This window comes from Podarcis gaigeae (assembly GCF_964106915.1).
Source record: "Podarcis gaigeae genome assembly, chromosome: 7".
NCBI classification, from domain to species: domain Eukaryota; kingdom Metazoa; phylum Chordata; class Lepidosauria; order Squamata; family Lacertidae; genus Podarcis; species Podarcis gaigeae.
In genome coordinates, this window is record NC_139683.1 from 6,558,880 (window position 1) to 6,579,393 (window position 20,514).

Sequence of the window (20,514 nt, forward strand, 5' to 3'; positions counted from 1 at the left end):
ACTTATCTACTGGTGTGCTTTAGAACTGCTAGGTTGGCAGAATCTGGGACAGAGCAACGGGAGCTCACCCTGTCACGCAGATTCGAACCGCCAACCTTCCGATCAGGAAGCCCAAGAGGCTCAGTGGTTTAGACCACAGCGCCACCCACATCCCGGTGAAAATAAGAAGAGGTGTTGATGAGTCAGGATTTTAGGGTAAGGCTTGTAGGAATAAACTACCTTGTGGTATTTATTTTTAAAGTAAGACATTCAGTGTGGTGAATATGGAGATGGTATGGAGTATAGAGGGCTAGATAAGCGGCATCCCATCCCAACCTTCCTAATTTATTTTTCAGTAGACTTGTATCTATTAAATCACACACAAAAGAACCTGATCCATGCATTTATTTATTTACTGCCACCACCACAAATGACTAGGTTTTCAGTGGGCTCTGACTTTTAGACTAATGGCTCGTGGTTTCCTCAGTCTATCTGTGAAAGCCATCATTTCTTTAGTAGGTGCATTTTGTATTTGGAAAGCTGAACTGAAAACTTTGAGTTTATATGGGAAATACGGAAGGCTTAATGAAAGGCAGTGTGACCTTCCGCAAACAGAGCGCCCTGTGTTTATATAAAATAACACACTGTTTTTATTATTACTGAACCACACACTGTTACCTACTAACAATCTCTGAAGTCCTAATGAAACCATAGCCTTTTCAAGAACTGTGACCCTAAACACCCCTCAATAGAATGCAATGACAATTTAAACTGTCTGCCATACTATTTATACTGCTTACAGGACAATCTTTAAGGAGGTTCTTGCCTCTTAGTGCTGCAATATGGGATCTTGTGTTTTTGTTCAGGTGACTTTTTTACTTCTGCTTATCCCTCCTTCAAAACTATTTGGTTCAGAATTTTGTTTTTAGTATGCAGAATAGGCATCAAGGCAAATTGAAGATTTAAAAAGCAACACTTTAAAACAACAACAGAATATACAACAACAACAATAGGTATACCTGATAGCACTATGCAGTAACTGTCTGGAATCATCTTCGACTCTTTTGTATGTCTGTCTTTTCTGTTCTGAACATTTCCATTACAATACATCTCTACTCTGTGGGAAAGCATTGTAGCAGTGGACTTTTCCAGTGCTCCTTGGTCATAGTGTGCAGCTAACAATCGGATTAAATATAGATTCTGTTGTTCTTGTCCTTGCTGGAAGATAAAGGTCACTGTGAACATTTCCTTTCCTCTTTGATTTCATAGTTAAACCTTTTTGTGGGGATGATTAAGTGTGTGCTGTTGAATGTATTACTTGATTAGGTAGTTTGTTAAACCATCACATAAGGGAGTTATCCTACATTTCTCTAATTCCTATCATAGCTTTGAAGTCTTTGCCACTTACTTTGCTCTTGCTTTTTTAATTGAGGCCAAGAATATGAGACTTGAGGATTTGAGAGTGCAAATCACTGGAGGCATCTGAGGGCAACTTGTTAAATTTTTATCACTTTAGAGCTGGATTGAAGGCTGCGCTCCAGCACTTTATTTGTATGTAAAGTCCTCTAGGCCAGACATCTTGTAGCATATACATAAATAAATGTTTTAATTGATTTTTTAAATAAAAAAATTGAGCATCTAACTCAGTTTTTGTAGATGTGGTTGATGTTTGAGATATGGTAGATAAATTCATTAAATCCCATAGGTGACTTTGCTTCCCTCGTCATCTGGGTGTTTTTCCCATTTCCCCCATTTCCCACCATTATTAAATTGTTTTGTGCAGTATTAAGAGGGAGGTTGAAGTATTATGGTTTCTGATTTCAATTGAATAAATATCAATGCTACTTGTACTTCTATATTTGTATGGATCATTGATGTATGAAATATTGGGAAATTTAATATAATTGGTAAATTAAAAAAGTAGTGTTGTGTTACCTCAGGTAAGTGTCAAATAGATATGATGCAGCTATAGCATAGCATTGTTGCCATTTTAGCAATGAGAACCTGAATGAATCTACCTGGCTGTGCTGTACTGTTCAATGCAAAGGGATCAGTGCACAAGTTGATAGACTGGAAGCCTGAGAAATGATTTTTCTTTGCATGGAATTTTTTGGTAAGACTTGAAAATAAGCATCTAATTCTACTTTAGCAAGTTCAGAAATTGTTATATAGAACTTATGCACCTTGCACTGCTCTCTTTCTCTAAGCCACCAGCATTATATATGTGTGGAATTTCTGTTTCCCCCATTCATCCTGTTGTAGTTTACTCTTCTGATTCCCTCCCTCAACAGTAGATGACCTATAGTATTATATCCTGTGGTTGCCTGGCAACCTCAGAGCATGCACTTATGACCATAGACTTACAAGAGTAGACTGACACAACAATGCCCAGATTCAGAGTTGACTTGGAATTTTAATTTGATGCATGTATATTCTTTTGCCTTTTGAAAAGCAAATCTATGGAGGCAAAGGCTTCTGTGTTGTACGTTCAGTTGAGTGCTAGATTCGGGGTGGGAAGAATTCTGAAGCGTCAATTTAAATATAATTACTTTTACAGCAGCCTTTCAGTCAGAGTTTTGTTTTGCTAGCCATAACAGAAAGTGTTCCTATACAGGTGAGGGTGAGTGTACTATATTCTACTATAGTGTTTATAACCTTTGAGGGTCACACTGCATTTTTATAAAAGAGAAAATCAGGTGTTTGGATTGCAGAAATGATTGCAGTAGTACAGATGAAAGTGTTTTATTTTTGCTTTAACCCACCACTACCACATGGGACGCGGGTGGCGCTGTGGTTTAAATCACAGAGCCTAGGACTTGCCGATCAGAAGGTCGGTGGTTCGAATCCCTGCGATGGGGTGAGCTCCCATTGCTTGGTCCCTGCTCCTGCCAACCTAGCAGTTCAAAAGCACATCAAAGTGCAAGTAGATAAATAGGTACCATTCCGACGGGAAGGTAAACAGCGTTTTTGTGTGCTGCTCTGGTTTGCCAGAAGCGGCTTAGTCATGCTGGCCACATGACCCGGAAGCTGTATGCCGGCTCCCTCGGCCAATAAAGCGAGATCAGCGCCACAACCCCAGAGTCGGCCACGACTGGACCTAATGGTCAGGGGTTCCTTTACCTTTACCACTACCACACCGGGAGCGTGTTCTCTCTCTCTCTCTCTCTCTCTCTCTCTCTCTCTCTCTCACTCACACACACACACACACACACACACACACTCACCCTCACCCTCACACACACACACACACACACACACACACACACTTTAAAAACACATTTCTTGAAAGGCTGGATAATAACGATGGATAACATTTCAGGGTTGCCGTAAAGCAGCTTGCTCTTAGCCACACCTTTTGTCGCCCTGCAGTATGGCCACAATAATGGCCTTATCTCAGTATGGCCTTATCTGCAGTATGGATATTTGGGTGGGGGGCATTACTATTGGCTACTGTAAAGGGAGCTTAAGGATGCAAAAATATTATTTGCATGCTTAATTTTGCTGACAACCTCTCAGCTGGCTGTCGCTTTGTTTATTGGTGACTGGTGAGGTATAGTTGTTAGACTGTTGGACCAGGACTGTTGAGACCCAGCTTCAGATCTCTACTCAGATGTAAACCTCTCACCCAATTTACTTGGGCTTCTCACTCGTTAGAATGCTGCACTGAGCTCCTTGGTGAAAAGCTGGAATATAAGTGTAATAAATACTGGTTTTCCAGTCATAAATTTTAAAATTGATCTGATAATTTTCTGAAAGTATGTATTTTTTATAACTGGCATTTCTATTTTATTTTTCCTTGTGCTATCTCTGTCATTCCTTTTAAATCATATGAGTAGGTTATGGGCCTGCCTGCAGGTCCACTTCTGTCCATTATTATTTTTTACTGAACATCATCTAGGTGTTTAGGCACTTCTAAATATTGTACATTTGTTTTCCTTCTGTTTTGAAATAAACCATGCAAAGTCATCTGCATTTAATTCATGGGTCCTTTTTTTTTTAAGGAGGAAAAAGGTAATTTCTGTATGTGGCTTTCATCTTCTGGAAGAACATCAACATTTAGTTTAAAAGAGAATTAACTTACCAATTTTGAGGGAGATTTCTGTCTGCTAGACAGAGCTAGCCAAGCTGAACACTTGCATGTACATCTGTTTCCAATCTTGTGCTTGTGAAAAGTGCCTTAGGGATATTCACTGATAACAAGCAGTTAATGGCAGGGTTCTATGTTTCATCCTGATTATTGGTTTTTGGCACCATGCTAGGGGGCATTAGTTGATTGCTGATGTTTACAGGCAAGAATACCATCTACTAGATAACACTTTGTAAATGCTGCTAAGATCTGACCATGGTTGATGTGACACTACAACTCAGGGTACAACAGTCAGGAAAGCCATAATACTAATAAAGGTAAAGGTAAAAGGACCCCTGAGCATTAGGTCCAGTCGTGACCGACTCTGGGATTGCGGCGCTCATCTTGCTTTATTGGCCGAGGGAGCCGGCGTACAGCTTCCAGGTCATGTGGCCAGCATGACTAAGCTGCTTCTGGTGAACCAGAGCAGCGCACGAAACCGCCGTTTACCTTCCCACCGGAGCAGTACCTATTTATCTACTTGCGCTTTGACGTGCTTTCGAACTGTTAGTTTGGCAGGAGCAGGGACCAAGCAACGGGAGTAGCTCTCTTTTAAAAACCACCACCACCACCACACAAACCTTTGATAGTTTTATGATGTGCATTACAAATCTAGACTTTCCATTATTTTATTATTCAATTTGCTGCTTTTTAGAGCATAAATTGTATTTATTTTAAAAAAAGGTTTTCTATGCATTGCATGTACATTATCTAGTTGTATAGACTTTAAACTTGCTCTTATCTGAAGCCCTTTTTTGTGTGCCCCCTCCATGAGAAGCCTGGCAGGTGGCAACATGAGAATGGGCGTTTTCTGCAGTGGCTTCCCATTTGTGGAACGCTCTCCCCAGGGAGGCTCAACCTAAAACATGTTGCTTTAAAAAAAAAATGAGGAGGAGGAGAAGAAGAAGAAGAAGAAGAAGAAGAAGAAGAAGAAGAAGAAGAAGAAGAAGAAGAAAGCATCACCATGCCCCAGGAAAGTGTTGCAGCTATTTGAAAACGATCCAAAATGACTTCTGATGATAATTGCAAAGGTTACCATCAGTTTGGCTCTCTTTTTTTTGAAGCGTTGCAAGATTCTTTAAATGATATTCATTGCAGCATCCTAGACCAGGACAGTCACCACAGTTGTCATTTGAGCTCAGGTGAACCTTTGTTTGGCTAGCGCAGCCATTAGGCAAGAAGTTGCTTGGATTTCCCATGGCTGCTTCAGAGGCTCCTTCTGCCGGCAAGCGGGAGAATACGGAGTATGCCTGCCTGTGGAATAAGATGACTGTTTTGGTGTCTGTTCCCAGTCTGATTAGCACAGAATTGCCTATAAGAGAACCGCAAGGGGTTGTGGTTATTCTGGATGTCAACCATTTTTGGCAGGGAACCTGAAATGTTGCGGTAAACTGTAGCTTTTCAATAGCACTCTGCTGGCTTTTTGTTCGTTTGATATTATTGTTCCAGCAAGAATAGGTGTGGAAATATTAGTACACACTGTTAAAATGTCTGTATCTGACAAAACATTCATATCTGAATTAAATTTGTGATATCCAACAGCAAATTGTGAACTTTTCTTCCCCTTTGAAAGTTTTCTTATCCTTTTACGCTTAGTAAGAAATAGGTTTCATTAAAGACATTGGGGCTTGCTTCTGAGTAAACTTGTGAACTACTGCTAGTAAATGGACTAAAACAGGTATGTTTACATGATTTTTAATCCAACATATCAGCAGTGATGCAGTGAATCTTTAGTTCACTGCTGACCTCTCTTTATTCTCCTTTTTAAGCCAGCTTCACACAGCAGCTGAGGGAAAAGATTCCTGTGGGAGAAAATGGAATTTATGATCATAATACCATAAACTTAGGTGCAGGGAATTTGCCAGATGCACCTGCTACAGGTCTTAATTGTGTGTAATTAAAAATAAATCAGATATGTTGTTCTTTTTAAAAAAAGAAATAGTGGTGAAAAGGTAAAGTTTTCTGCCCTTTTCTAAGGAAGCCTCCTCTTAATTTATACTTTTGTCTGATTTCCTGCAACCATCACAAGGCTTTGTTATAGAAGCTTTTGCTCTGGTGGGTTTTGTGAGTCCTCAAATTTCTGCTCTTAGAGATTTAATGAGGGAGAGGTGGGTGGATGCTATACCATCTGTTAATGATTCTGCCTGGTGAACATATTTTACCTCGGGGCCTGGTTACTGACAAGAGGCCAGAACCCAGAATGGCTCTGTAAAGTAACCAGTTGTCTACTGTCTACCTCAATTCTGCTGGGCATATTCAGTAACTGTGAGCTTGTGAGACACCAGCTGTTCTCATCCACTTTTAAAGGGTTTATGAGGTCCCCCTATTAAAACAGTTACAAAATGCTTCTCAAGTTTCATTTGAGAACCCAATTTGTCTTTGAAAAAAGTCCAAAATACAGAACATGGTAATTTAGTCATTTACCTGTGCTAAGAATGGATCATGGTTTGTAACCTGTGAGGATTTGACTTGTGCATTGTGCTGCACAGAACAAACATGATTAATCTGCTTGCCATGATTCAGTTAAACAGTGTTGGTGTCACGAAAAGAGAGGAAATGAAGGCGAGGCTCTCTGCTGTTATCGGGATTCGCCTCATATGTAGTCTTTAATAAAAACTGGGTACCAATTTTTATTTTTTCCTCTCTTCTCCTAGCAGAAATTGCACAGAACCTGTTTTTCATGTCTCCAGTCCTAATACAGTATTCCTTTTGTGGATCACAGTCAGTAAGTATATGTCTGTGGTTTTGAAGATGTGCTGAACTTTAACAGTGAATTAAGTATTTAACCATTCACTGTTAAATACTTCATTCTGGTGATCCACAAGTTAGAATCATGAGTAGCTTAACTTTTCAAGTGTCATTATGCATTTCCTTCTAAAGCATTAATCTTTCATTAATGGATAGGCATACTGTGGTGAAAGGATGATGGACTTTTTCAGTCAGGATGAAGTAGGAGAAACACAGTGGTAGGCTTAATCACATTTGAAAATGTGAAATGGAATTCCTGCTGTATATTTTTTTTAAGGATCAGTATGGGATAACTCGGTAGCAAAATCTAGAAGTGTGTAAAATTCAGACACTCTGGGATGGTTTCAGACTGTGGAAAAAGGTTTAAAAGGGGTGAAGGCAGTGAAGATGACCTTTTGCTCCAAAGGCAAAGCTCAACATGGGGGACTTACCTTTTTGTGCAAATTGTGGGTAAGAGGCCGAGGCTGTAAAAGCTTGCCTTTTGCAAGATCAGCTAGCTTTGGCAGCACTGTGGATACGAGGGAAATGCGATGAAGTGATGTAAAGAATGGCAAGAGAGAGGCCAGCTGCAGGGTGCTTTAGTAATGGTGGCTTAGAAGGCAGAGATACCTTCACAGAGGAAGGAGGAGAGATCAAGGAATGCAGGGAATAACTGTAGCATTGCTCAGACTGTAGTTTCACAATCTGTTTTGAGACAGGATGGCTGCAATTCAGAATAGCAGTAGACCTGTAACCTTTCTACCTTAGTCAGTTTTAGTGCTGGAATACAGTCAGGTTGTGGGGGCATGGAATTGGGGCATGAATTGAGGGACCCTCAATACTTTTGTAATACCCACCCTTCTCAAAAGTGAGATTTTATTCCAGGTTGGCCTTCGATAACTCCAGAGACCAGAAATGTGTTTGCATTATGAACAGCTTTACAGTGGTACCTCGGGTTACATATGCTTCAGGTTACATACGCTTCAGGTTACACACTCCACTAAGCCAGAAATAGTGCTTCAGGTTAAGAACTTTGCTTCAGGATAAGAACAGAAATCATGCTCCAGCGGCGCAGCGGCAGCAGGAGGCCCCGTTAGTTAAAGTGGTGCTTCAGGTTAAGAACAGTTTCAGGTTAAGTACAGACCTCCGGAACGAATTAAGTACTTAACCCGAGGTACCACTGTACTGCCATTAACTCTCTTTTTTTGAACAGGACATGTTCATAGTTTTGCAGAGAACAAGTGCTTCAGATTATTAAGTTAGTGTTTTCCTGACATGCTTCTATACATATCCTCCGGCAGGCACAACTTAACTTTCAACCCTCAGAAGAACTCCCAAGTCATCCTTTCTCAACCTTGGGTGCCCATATGTTGTTAAACTACAACTCCTATCATGCTTGATCACTAGTTCTGCCAGCCAGGGATTATGGGGGTTGTAGTCCAACAGCATCTGGGGACCCAATGTTGAGAAAGGCTCTGCTAAGGTGTTTAGAACCATAAACATGTATCTTAATACAATACAAAATTCTTACAGTCACTCAAAATATAACTTCAAAACACATATTAACAAATGATTAAAAGCTGGGTGAAATAATAATGTATTATTCAACTCAAACCTATCTCACATAAATTTTGTGAGGCTAGAGTGCAAGAGTACCATGTGTGCCCCCTTGGATTCCTCTGGGGGAAAGTCTGGGATGCCAAAGTGATAAGTGAGTTTTCTGAGCAGGCATTAATATTACGTCACAAGCTTTTGTCTTTTATTTTAAATCAATTGAGTGATTGTTGCTTACCATAAAATACAATAACTGGTGGAATGTGGTAATGATGCTTAACATATAGTGTGTGTCGAATGGATAGAGCATGTCACAAATAATTTTGGTAATCCTTACAACTGTTCTGTAACATAGCTTAATATTATCTCCATCTTGCAGTGGGAGTGAAGTACTGAGGCTTGGAGAATAGTCGCTTGTCTAAGGGCCACCTAGGGAGGGTTGGGGAACATGGAGGGTAACTGGATAGAGTGAAGGAAGGAGAAGCAGCAAGAATGGAATCCATATGAGTAACTTCATGTGGTGCTCTGGATTAGGAAAATTGATCAATGTTTCTCTGAAGTCTGCTCATAAAGGAAAAAGAAATGATTGCAGCCTCAGAGGAGTATATCTTCTATATTTATCTTTCATGCAAGTTATTTAAGGAAGCATGTGGTGTCTTAGTTCAGTTTTTTTCTTCACCTTTTCTATAAACCAAAAAGTGAGACACTTTGACTTCATTTGATTAAGGAGAAACTTATTCCATAGCGTTGAGATTTTGTATTGCTATTAATGACAGTATAGCTGGTGCCAAAGTCTAGATAAAAACCTTACCTTAAAAGAAATGTCTGAGCCCCTTTTTCTTGACCCCAATCCAGCACCCTTTTCCAGCCACTTCCTTCATTCTTAATGAATTGTACATGTCATGCTGTAGTGGGTCGTGGTCAATATTTGTTTAAATAGTTTTTATTTACTTTTTTCAAAAAATATTTTATTAAGGATTTTCTTGTTTTACAGAAGTGTAGTGCCTCGTATTTTTTTTATGTAACATTTTTACAAATCCGTTTCATTTGTTGAGGCATTAGGGGGAGAAGAAAAAAGAAAGAAAGGGAAAAAGAAAGGGGGGTGGAGAGAGGGAAGATGGATAGGGGTGGGGTTGGGTGGCGGTGTTTCTATTATGTTTAATGTATGTAGAGTTTGGTGTCAGCGTTGCTTGTGTTGTTCACTTGTGTTCCTTTGGTGGTGAGAGGTTGGGGTTGGCCTAGGATGTGATTGTTTGCTTGTGATTGGCTGTGGTGATCTTTGTTTTCATGTGTGAGTGAGGTGGGTGGGTGTTTTGGATCAGGTTAGCCATATTGATTTGTATGCTGTTGGTGGATTATTGTCATTGTCCTGTTGGGCTGTGTATGTGATAAAGGGGTTTTTTATTTACTTTTAAATATTTTTAGGTCTTATTTTGTGTTTCATTTGTGTATTCCTTATTTATTGTAAGCTGCCGAGAGAACTTCATTACAAATGTTATACATATATAAACACATAATTGAATGCTGTAAATTGAAGATTTTATATTTCAGTGAACCACATATATAGTAGGGAGAGCCTTGTAATTAAATTCTTTTCAAGGTGCAAGAAGCATTCTGTTTACCAGTTGCATTTTTTTTTAGTATATGGATTCCATCTGTGTTTCTTTCTAGATATTTGGTCTTCCCTGTAGTATTCATGGTTGTCAAAAAGTGGCCTTTTGGAGCTTCATAGAGAGGTGAGAGTTCAGAAGAAGAGAGATAGACTTCCATGACATCCCCCCTTCCTATTCTACCCTGAATGTTTGAAGGAACTTCAGGATATCACTTCCTGCTGGAGTGGAGGGGAAATGGTTCTTTCTCAGAGGTGCTTCTGGAATTAAGGGTATTAGCTTTACAGAGGTCTGATAATCTGTGCTGAAGGGGGGAGTATAAAAAACAGCTCTCAGTTAAAACGTGTGAGAGGAAAGATTCAGTTCAAAAAGTGAGACACTAACCTTGATGTTTGGCTTGTATGAAGCCAAAGCATAAGATGGCAATTGCATCTTTGTTGGAATGTAACTTACTCAGGTCAGACATAACATTCTACTGTAGCTTAGTGTTATGAGGATGAACATGGGTGAGCTACAGGTTTGGGTTCTCCGTTCTCGTTCACATATGGGGGAGGATGTTTTAAAGCTTCTGGATGTGGCTTCAGACAAACCACCATCTTCCATTTCCGCTGAGTGCATGGAACACTGGTTTATTCAAATCACAATTGGTTTAATCAAACCAGGATATTACCCCACATTTTGGTTCTAGAGGCTCATAATTGTGTAAAAGAAAACATTTCAATATGTGCAGCTTTCCCTACCTGACAAGCTTTTAACTAATATTATGGGTAAATATATGAAACTGCCTTAAACTGACTGAGTCACTGGCCAGTCTCGCCCAGTACTGTCTACTCTGGCTCGCAAAAGTTGTCCAAGGTATATGTTGTTCTCTCATTCTTTTGCATCTGGCCGTCTTATAGATGCCTTATATTTTGTGTAGTAGTAGAAACTACTGTGCCTATACTGCTGCACTTGTTCTGTTCTTGAAAATTGATGCTGAGAGGATTTTTGTTCATTCTTCATCCTACTTTCCTGCCCTGACTATATGCATAAGGAGATGTCATTTTATGTTGGGGACTCTTTAGGCTTTGAAGGAGCTTTGGTCATTATGCCTGAGCAGTGGGGCAGAACTAATGGTTCAATTGTGCTCTAATTTTTATTTTGAACTGTATTGGAACCCAGTTTTCTAAGTTCTTTTCAAAAGGGCTGAACAGAGCTTGTTGTAGACATGTCCAGCTGTTCTTGTTGTGAAACTAGTAGCAGTGAGGTGCACCAAGAACAATGTGTGCATGCTTCCCATGTATTTGCTGCAGGTGTTAACTTGGTGTCTGTTCCAAGGAATGCCTCCTTTTGCTTCCCTGTGGATTGCTCTCACAGGCAGGCATGGGAGCAGGACCTCAGACACATATCATAAATTAGGTGTTGGCAGGTTAGAATAATGAGTATGATCCTTCATGTAACCTCTTCCCAAACTGCTGAGGACTTTAAAAATCATGACTAGTGCTTTGAAATTAAACCCAGAAATGCACTGGCAACCAGTGCAATATGTTACAACCCCAACCCACCTCCAGACATCAGTTCAACATTTCAAACAACCTTCTGGAGCAAGTAGGTGAAAAAGAGGAGTAGAGTTGTATGTCATCCACATGCTGATGACATTATTGTTAAATTTTGGGGTGGTGTGGTGTTTCTAGCTGAGATGTGACTGAGAAGCTATTTTAATAGCTCACTGTATTGCTACTCTATATCACAGGTGATATAGCTCACCGTATTGCTACTCTATATCACAGGTGACTGCTTAAAAAAGAAAGAAAGAATAAAACTTCATGAAAATTAACTTGGAAACTGAATGCTAGCCTCATTTAACAAGAATGAAATAAGAAGAAACCCACAAAAACCCACATCCCACTCTTGGTTCAGGAGAACACATGTAAGTGGAACAGCTACCAAATAAGAATGTTAGCAAAGACTGAATTTATTAGGGCAATTAGACCAATCAACATGTCACAAAACATCATACAAGCTTTTGAGTTTTCTGGAAATCTTCACCAGACTATATCAGGTATAGCCAGTGTGGGGCCCCTCCACATGTTGTTGGTCTACAGTTCTCATCCTCTCTGACTACTGGCATGCTGGTTGAGTCTGAGGGGATTTGGAATCCAACAACATATGGATGGGACAGTTGTTGTTGTTTATAAACTGTGTTGAAAAATAAAAAAGTAACTACCAAACACAAAGCACTGTCTTCCAAGACAGATGCATGTACAGATGTCAAGCCTTGCATGCAGTTATCTCCTGGATGGGACAGTGTTGGCTATCTTGGGGCTGGATGGTAAACAGAACTGGGAAAGGGGGATTGGCACACTGTTTTGTGGCATTTTGGTTGGCCTAATAAAGGTATTACCCTAATAAGGATGTTGGAATTTGCCTAATAGTCCAACATGGCTATCTTTCAGTTTAATCAGGCTGGGGCAACAGAAACAATCTCACTACCTCTGATTTTTGCATGTTAAGAATTGCCGTTAAAGTATACAGAATACTCCACATTTACATGTGCTCAAGGCACGCATGACTGTGGCTGTGTGCATTGCCGCGAGCCAGGACGTGGCAAGGAAAGGGGCAAAAACAGGCCCCAAAGGGCCTGAAAATGGCAGAAAAACAGCATCTAGCAATCCCCCAAGCCTTTGCAACTGCAATCCCAGGAGCCCTTGCACTGACATTTGAGGCCTGTGGAGAGTTGGAGTTTGATCGAGGAGGTTTGGAGGGTGTTTGCAGACTTTTTCTATGGTGTTCCCAATATACAAATTTACTTAAATGTGTGGTTCCTTGGAATGTAACCCCTGCATCAATGGGGAGCTGCCTGTAGCTGACATCTCCATTTCAGTTAAGCAGAGCACAGTTTGCAACCACATCCAACGTAGTGGCACAGGCAGCCATATTTGCAATGCTGGCTATGAGCTTGACTATGACTTGCAACAATATTGGCTTAGCAGTGGAGTTGGTCATGCTTACTTGTACTTAAATGGAAGCCGATATGCAATACACAAAACAGTATTCTTCAGGGCTAAAGGAGTAATTAAATAATAAAACAGAACACCTGTGTATCTCACAACCTGCTTCATGTTAAATAGAAAGCATTTTCACATTCTGGGAGGGACTCATAAGCCCAGGCACATTTTGGGAGAATGCATTTGGCTAGTAAACAAAGCTGTTTAAATCCAGCAGTTGCTAAAACACTTTCTTGGTATGTGTGTCACTGTGTGAGTGGAAGAGGCAAAATGTATATACCACGTTCTGTGTTGTTTGCTGCAATGTGTGTATGTATAAATAGCCAGTTTATCATTGATATTCTGTGTGCCTGTGTGTGTGTGTGTGCTGAAGGAAACAGAATCTGTTTTCAGTTAACCTTTTGTGGTTGGAGTATAATATGCACAGAACAGCCGTATGTATTGACCTTTGCTGAATGCTAGCTCAAGACGTTTTAAACAATGGCCATACTTGGTGTATAATTTGGGTCACCTTTTTTCTTCCATTGTGTGTACGTGTCTGTGTGTTTTGAGGTATCTTTTCCATTTTTCTAGTAATCCTTTCTTGCAGATAATTTTTGAGAATATTTCAGAACACTTTACAGTACTTAGAAAGTATGAAGTTTGTAATTGGGTTGTCTTTAAATGAAAGATGATTAGAGGTTACATCTCATTGTTTAGTGCAGCCCCCCTCCCTCCCCCTCCCCCAATTATTCTTGTTTCATCAGAATAGTTATTTAAAATCAAATGTCAGTGTTGGTAGGTATGATGCCAGAGGCATGGATTTAAAGCTAAACTGGTTGCAGGAGCGGATCTACAGCTATGACCTGGGTCAGGCTTGATTTGCAGCTTAGTCAGTTTTAGAATCCGCTGTCAGTTTTGTAAACAGGAGTCTGCTGGCTGAACTGAACAGAAGGGTGAGATTAGCATATTAATAAGGTTGTTGCTAATCGCCTCTCCTCCCTCCCCTCCCCTCTCCTCTCCCTCCCTTCCTCCTCCGCCTCTCCTGAATGAATCTAGGAATACAGACGCACACAGTCACATTGCTGGCTGGTTGCATTCTGTTTGGTAGCTTGTCCAGGGAAAAGGATGATCTGTGCTTTAAATTGTTGAGGCATGCGAAGACTCCGAAACTGAAATGCATTCTTCACGCTGTCGGAATATATTACTCGAGCAGCACTAAGGAATGGGGTGGTGTGGAGGTGGGTCTTTTCTTGCTTCTACCTTTGCAGCCAAACCTGAAAGACACTAAATGTGAGGAGGGTTAGTGGTTGATTTTTCCTGCTTGTGACTACGCTCAAGCGGCTGGCTTCCCAGCCCCCCTGCGGGAGCAAATACTACTGGAGACCTGAATTGGAACATTGTATGCTGGAGCCTGGCGTGATCTCTATACGATTGTGTGTATGTTGTTCTTGGAACTGGCAGGGCAACAGGCCCCGAAACAAGCAGGTGTCATCTATATGGAGAAAAGCGGCTGTAGTCCATTCCCAATATGCTGGGCTAAAGGTACACCAAACTTTAATATTATATATTTTCCGACTTTTGATTCATGCATCAAAATAAAAGGGGGAAATAAGTTGGTTGGGAGAGAAGGACTGGCATGAAATTGAAAACACAGTGGCTGTATTCTGGCCATGTAATTTTGATGTGGAAGCAGTCAGCTGTTGTGTTTTACCTGACAACCATAAACATTTTACCCTCTAAAGGCAGGGAAACAAATGGTATGAGCATTATTGGTTTTGAATAGTCAGTACTTTTCAGTTTTGATGATCTATTTGGAATGGAGAATTCATCTACCTCAGTTGCCTGCATGTGTTTTTTTATTATTATTTAAATCTTTTATCAAATGTTATTCATTATTTTTCAGGATAGATTCTACAAACTATTACTAATTTCAGTGGCCAAAACAGGGTGGAAATTTGATGAGTGTGAACAGGATAGAATTTTTATGCAGAACTACTGCATTGGTTACCTTTTTAAAAGCTGTGGTAAACGTGACAGGGAAGTGCTTTATAGCTGGCACAATCAGACAGGATCTGACTTGAAATTCAGGTTGAGCAATAAACCAGTTCCAAGTATAGAACTCTCCCTACGGGGTGTATTTTTAGTGGGTTTTAAAGGCAGCAACATTTTTTGCACCCTTGCCCTTTAGTGCACTGTCATGTCAGGTCTGGGTGCCTGTACTGTACATTTTAAGGTAAAATTATAAAGGACAAAGTAGCCCTCCCCCCACAAAAAGGTTTAATTTTGTAATGAAAAGTAGTGCAAGATGACCTCTTTCTTTATGGTGGTAGTGATTCACCTGAACAGGTCACCTATAGTATCCAGCTGGGCTATGAGCCAACCATTACCCTGCTCCCTGCCAAAGGGTAGCTGGAGTATTGCAATGCTCAGTTCATTACATGGCCGGAGGCAGTTCGTGACCGCTACTCTGTGAAGGAAGGTTTTTAATCTGCTGTCACATTATGAGTTGTCAGCTGTACCATAGCTTATGGTGGAGCACTGAGTCTGGTTTTAACCTCTGACATCTCCTGTCCAAGATTCTTGGATGGCAGATCTGAGAGACAGCTATCTGATAACTTGGTTTTCCATTGCCAGTCAATGTGTCTTACTTACCCCCTTTTTCCTCAAAGGAGTTGTATCTTTCTCCTTTCCCCCCTCCCCTTTACCTCACAAGGGTGTTGTGAATAATGATTATTATGAGAGATTTGAATCCAGGCCTCCTGAGTCCTATACCACACTTGCTCTTATGGGTACCAGATTGTTTTATTATATCAGGGGTAGCCATCCTCCTCTGGTTGTTGAGGATTCCCATCAGCCTCAGCCAGCATGGTCAGTGTTTATGCGAGTTTGGAGCCCAATGACAGGTGGAGGGTGCCATGTTGGGTTAGATGAACCACTGATTGGACAGTATATATGGCAGCTTCTTAGATAATTATCTCCAAACTAGTTGTGAAACCTTCTTCCCAGTGAAATATAAGTCCAGAATTCTTGAATAGTTTCCTCTGGATATGTGCAATGCATTTCCTAGGAATTTTCTTTAGAATTCTCCTGCTATGTGCACCTTCATCTTGGTGAGCTGTAAATGTAAAGTAAAGCACAGCATTTCTGTTACTTTTGGATCCCAACTCAATATTTCCTGTTTTATGAAGGGCATATTTGCTAAGTTAAATAAGGCAATGGCAACTTTCAATTTTGAAGGCACAAATGCACTGAATGCTGTTCTCTTATATAAAATTAATGCTACATGTATTTTTGATGAGATTTCTTAAAAATAGTTTCACATAAAGGATACAGTTGGAGCCTTGTGTCAGGCTTACATTAGAATGTGGGCTATTCAGTTAGATTACAGAGGAGTTAGTCCCTTAGTTGTTTTTATATTCCTCATCTGTTGAATAAAACTCAAGGGTAAAGATGCTGCTCTTCATGTCTGTTATGTCTAGTTTAATATCAAACCTCCTAAATTTTATCAGTACTGGATACTTCAGGGATAATATCCAGGAAGCCATAGGATACTTGCAGAGTTACATAACTCTCATAGGCACTTTGCAAGTTATAGAAATCAGATACCCTGAAGCCAGAGTGCATTGATGGACCTAGACACTGTTTAGGATAAGAAGAATACCGATAAGTAGTCCTATTCTTTACTATCATTGTGATCTCATTTCAGAGTAACTTTATAACTGTTACTCAGCTTTATAATTGAAACAGTGGACATGGTTAACTTCAAGCCATTCTGTCCAGCTGTTGCTGGACAATGTATGTCTTGGGGAGGGGGACGGGATGACATACACACATACAAGCTCTCAGTTTGAACTCTCCATGTGCCTTACCCATCCTTTAATTGATACACTGTTCAGCTGACATCCAGTTACTCCTTACTATCCACTATCCATGTTTGTGGATCTAGACATACCTTATGACTCCGTACACCTGCTGACGTCTTATAAGTAAGAAGAAAATTAGATTTTCTACTTCAGTGTGCATGGAAGTATTTATTGGGCAATTTTTACCTCTCTACAATATGTTGGGCAGGGATCTACGTTTTTTGATTGCTATTGCTAGTCAAACAAAAATTTATGGCCACCAGCTTGTTTCCAGTTGGCTGGAGGCAAGCACTTTTGCCCCAACAGCCAAGAATTCCCCCTAAACTTACTGGAGGGGAAGGTAGATAAGAAGCATTCCAGATTCAGTTTGATCCCCCCCTTCTGTTACCTGAGGGAAAGATAGGTGGTGAAAATTGCAGGCTTTAGGCAGTGCACAGTGCTGGGGCTCTGAGCTCTAACACTGAGCAGCGGTTGAAAAGGTTTTCTTTCCCCAGTTGTCCTACAAGCAGAAAAGACTGGGCAAGGAGAGTGAAAGTTTCAGCAATTGCTGTGTAATGGGGCTCAGAGCTTTCCTCTGAACCTTTGACCTGGGGAGAGGGTGGGAATTAATCCAGGATGAGCCTGAGTCACTTCTCTGCTTCAAAGTAGGAAGAAGGTCTGTTGCTCATTACTCCCAGCAGTAGGTAATTGCACACTTGTCATGGAGAGCATGGCAAGTGTTTGGAGACAGGTAAATGGAGGTTTGGAAGGGTGGCACCAGAACTGGGGGAGCTCAGTTGATGTGTTAGAGGTTGCTCTTCTGGCCTAGAGCTGTTTGTTTCCCAATTCCTCTTCATGAGAACTGGTGCAGTGTACCTCCTTGCTTGCATATATTTCCTCAGGGTCATTCTTGTTGCCTTGTTCCTGTGGCTAGACTCCAGTTCCCCACCTTTGAAAGTAGAAATGTGTCCTTGGCCTTTGAATGGTCAAGGTTGAATTCACAGTGTTAGTAACATGTCAGAGTTCATGGTCTTCTTAATTTTTTTCTGAGGCAGTCATTCTGCCTCTCACTTCCCTTCCATCCAAAATGTAGACAAGTGAACATAAGAACTGGATCAGATCAAAGGCTTCTCTACTCCATCATTGTGTTTCCCCGTTGACCAAACAGATGCCTTTGGAAAGTCCACCAGCAAGACACGAGGGCAAGAGCGCTTACCCACTTACATTCCCTTGTGGCATTAGTCATCATGACTAGCATCCATTCCTAGCCTTATGCTTCATGAATTTGTCCAAATGCCTTTTAAAGCTGTCCCAAGTTTGTGGCCATTACTGCATCTTGTGGAAGTACCGTATTTTTTGCTCCATAAGACTCACTTTTTCCCTCCTAAAAAGTAAGGGGAAATGTTTGTGCGTCTTATGGAGCGAATGCAGGCTGCGCAGCTATCCCAGAAGCCAGAACAGCAAGAGGGATTGCTACTTTCACTGCGCAGCGATCCCTCTTGCTGTTCTGGCTTCTGAGATTCAGAATATTTTTTTTCTTGTTTCCTCCTCCAAAAACTAGGTCCATCTTGTGGTCTGGTGCATCTTATAGAGCGAAAAATATGGTAAATTCCAGTGTTTAACTGTACATTGTATGAAGAAGTGTTTCCTTTGGGCTGTCCTGAAGCATGTAGTTTCACTGAAGCATGTAGTTTCATTAGGTTACTGTGAATTGTGTTTTATGAGAGAGGGGGGTGGGGAGAACCTCCCCTGAAACACTTTCTCCAAACCATTTCTAGCATGTTTCCTGCCTCTTTTTCAAACTAAAAAGCACCAAATGCTATAACCTTTCTGCATAGGTGAACCGCTCAGACCCTATATAATTTTTGTTTCCCTTTTCTGAATCGTTCGTAACTTTACAATAGAGGTGTATTGATGAGGGGATATTTTTAAATTTCTGGTAACTTACAGAGCAGTGGTGGCCAAAGTGATGCCTTGTAGATGGATGCTTCTGGACTGCAACTCACATCATTCCTGGCCATTGGCTATGCTGGCTGTGTCTGATGGGAGTTGGATTTGGATGTGGGTAAGAAACGACTGTTGTTGTTTAGTCGTTTAAGTCGTGTCCGATTCTTTGTGACCCCATGGACCAGAGCAAGCCAGGCACTCCTGTCTTCCCCTGCCTCCCGCAGTTTGGTCAAACTCATGCTGGTAGCTTCGAGAACACTGTCCAACCATCTCATCCTCTGTTGTCCCCTTCTCCTTGTGCCCTCCATCTTTCCCAACATCAGGGTCTTTTCTAGGGAGTCTTCTCTTCTCATGAGGTGGCCAAAGTCTTGGAGCCTCAGCTTTAGGATCTGTCCTTCCAGTGAGGACTCAGGGCTGATTTCAATCAGAATGGATAGGTTTGATCTTCTTGCAGTCCGGGGGACTCTCAAGAATCTCCTCCAGCACCAGAATTCAAAAGCATCCATTCTTCGGCGATCGGCCTTCTTTATGGTCCAGTTCTCACTTCCATACATCACTACTGGGAAAACCATAGCTAGAAACGACTAGCTTGGAGTAAAACCTGCAAATAATCCCTTACTGGTTTATTATGGCATAAACTGACTTAGACAACAATATACTTCAGCAAATAAATATATTGCATTGAGCATCCTTCCAATTACATATCAACACAGGAGAAAAATAACTATTTTAAAGGTCGTGTGTGTGTGTGTGTGTGTGTGTGTGTGTGTGTGTGTTAATCATTTCTCAAATAGTCTGTTTTCAGTGTTCCCCAGAGAGAAGATGCAGTGAGAGTTTCTTATTTGCAATTGAATAGCGACTAGTCTTTATCTGATAAATATGCATGCAGTGCTTGTGGGCTTAACCTTAGGGAACAAAACTGGATCTGGCCAGCTCCGATAATAGAGATTGTTAAATAGCTGCATATGGAAGCAAGGTAGTAAAACAATAACAAATTTGAATAATAACATTCTCAACTGTTGTAAAATTAAGTATGCTATTAACCATCTCCTGTCACTACGTGCCACAGACCATACAGTTATGTGTGGCAGCTACTGCCTAGGAAACATTGTTTGAAAATCTGCTTATCTTTATCTTCTTCATGTTGACAGTGGCATTTCTCCTTCTTGAAAAGAACCCTGTGCAAAAGAACCCTGTGTGAATTCAGGGACTCTGTACAATTCTTCTCACTTTCTCTCTTGCTTTAAAAAACAGAAAAGCTACTATCTTCTCAGTAACCTGATTGTAATTAGTACTCTGGGGCTTATGTGGCTGGTACATTGTTGCTATAATCGGCTAAGCAATCCTTCCTTTTCTGTACAAAATAACTACGACAGTGTTGCCAGATTCAACTTTTTCACACCAGTATAGCCTCATGCAACTTCACACTGAAACAACCTTTTTCTGTTGAAAGCTGCTCTGGAATCAAGACACCTTTCTGATTTACTTACTGTGTTCAGAGTAGAGTGCCTTATATTAGTTCCTGATGGTGGTTATAACTGACTTGGACCTGTGAAAGACGCAGGTTCAAATACTTGATAAGCGATGAAGTTGTTAAGTGTCTCTCAGCATGCTAGCTTCTTTTAAATCTCACTTTTCACTTATGTAAAATGGAATCACTTATACAGCTATTTCAGCGATAAGAGAGAACTATTGTAGTCTACTTTTGAAAAGTGCTATAGAAATTATCCTGAAGAGATGATCCCACATAAGAGATGACC

At 40.7% G+C, this 20,514-nt stretch overlaps 1 protein-coding gene and 1 long non-coding RNA gene across 32 annotated transcripts in view; one reads left to right on the top strand and one right to left on the bottom strand.

Annotated features, from left to right (window-relative positions):
• The window catches only part of PTK2 (protein tyrosine kinase 2), a gene marked incomplete at its 3' end in the record, with an annotated part of 197,114 nt that overhangs the window by 46,638 nt on the left and 129,962 nt on the right, over positions 1-20,514 (top strand). For 9 of the 31 annotated variants that reach the window (XM_083749028.1, XM_083749030.1, XM_083749039.1 and 6 more), the window contains exon 1: positions 14,001-14,507. The exons of 21 other annotated variants lie outside the window; for them this stretch is intronic. In XM_083749028.1, coding sequence (XP_083605154.1) covers positions 14,405-14,507 — 103 coding nt within the window. In that variant the 5' untranslated portion in view covers positions 14,001-14,404. Of the gene's footprint in view, positions 1-14,000; positions 14,508-20,514 lie in introns of those variants that run through there. One more of the 31 variants, XM_083749053.1, reaches the window with a different exon arrangement.
• LOC310849333 lies at positions 57-2,606 on the bottom strand. The gene is made up of 3 exons (XR_014566868.1): positions 2,163-2,606; positions 988-1,197; positions 57-881 (listed from the first exon to the last, which is right to left on the bottom strand). It is a non-coding gene; the product is annotated as an uncharacterized lncRNA (long non-coding RNA).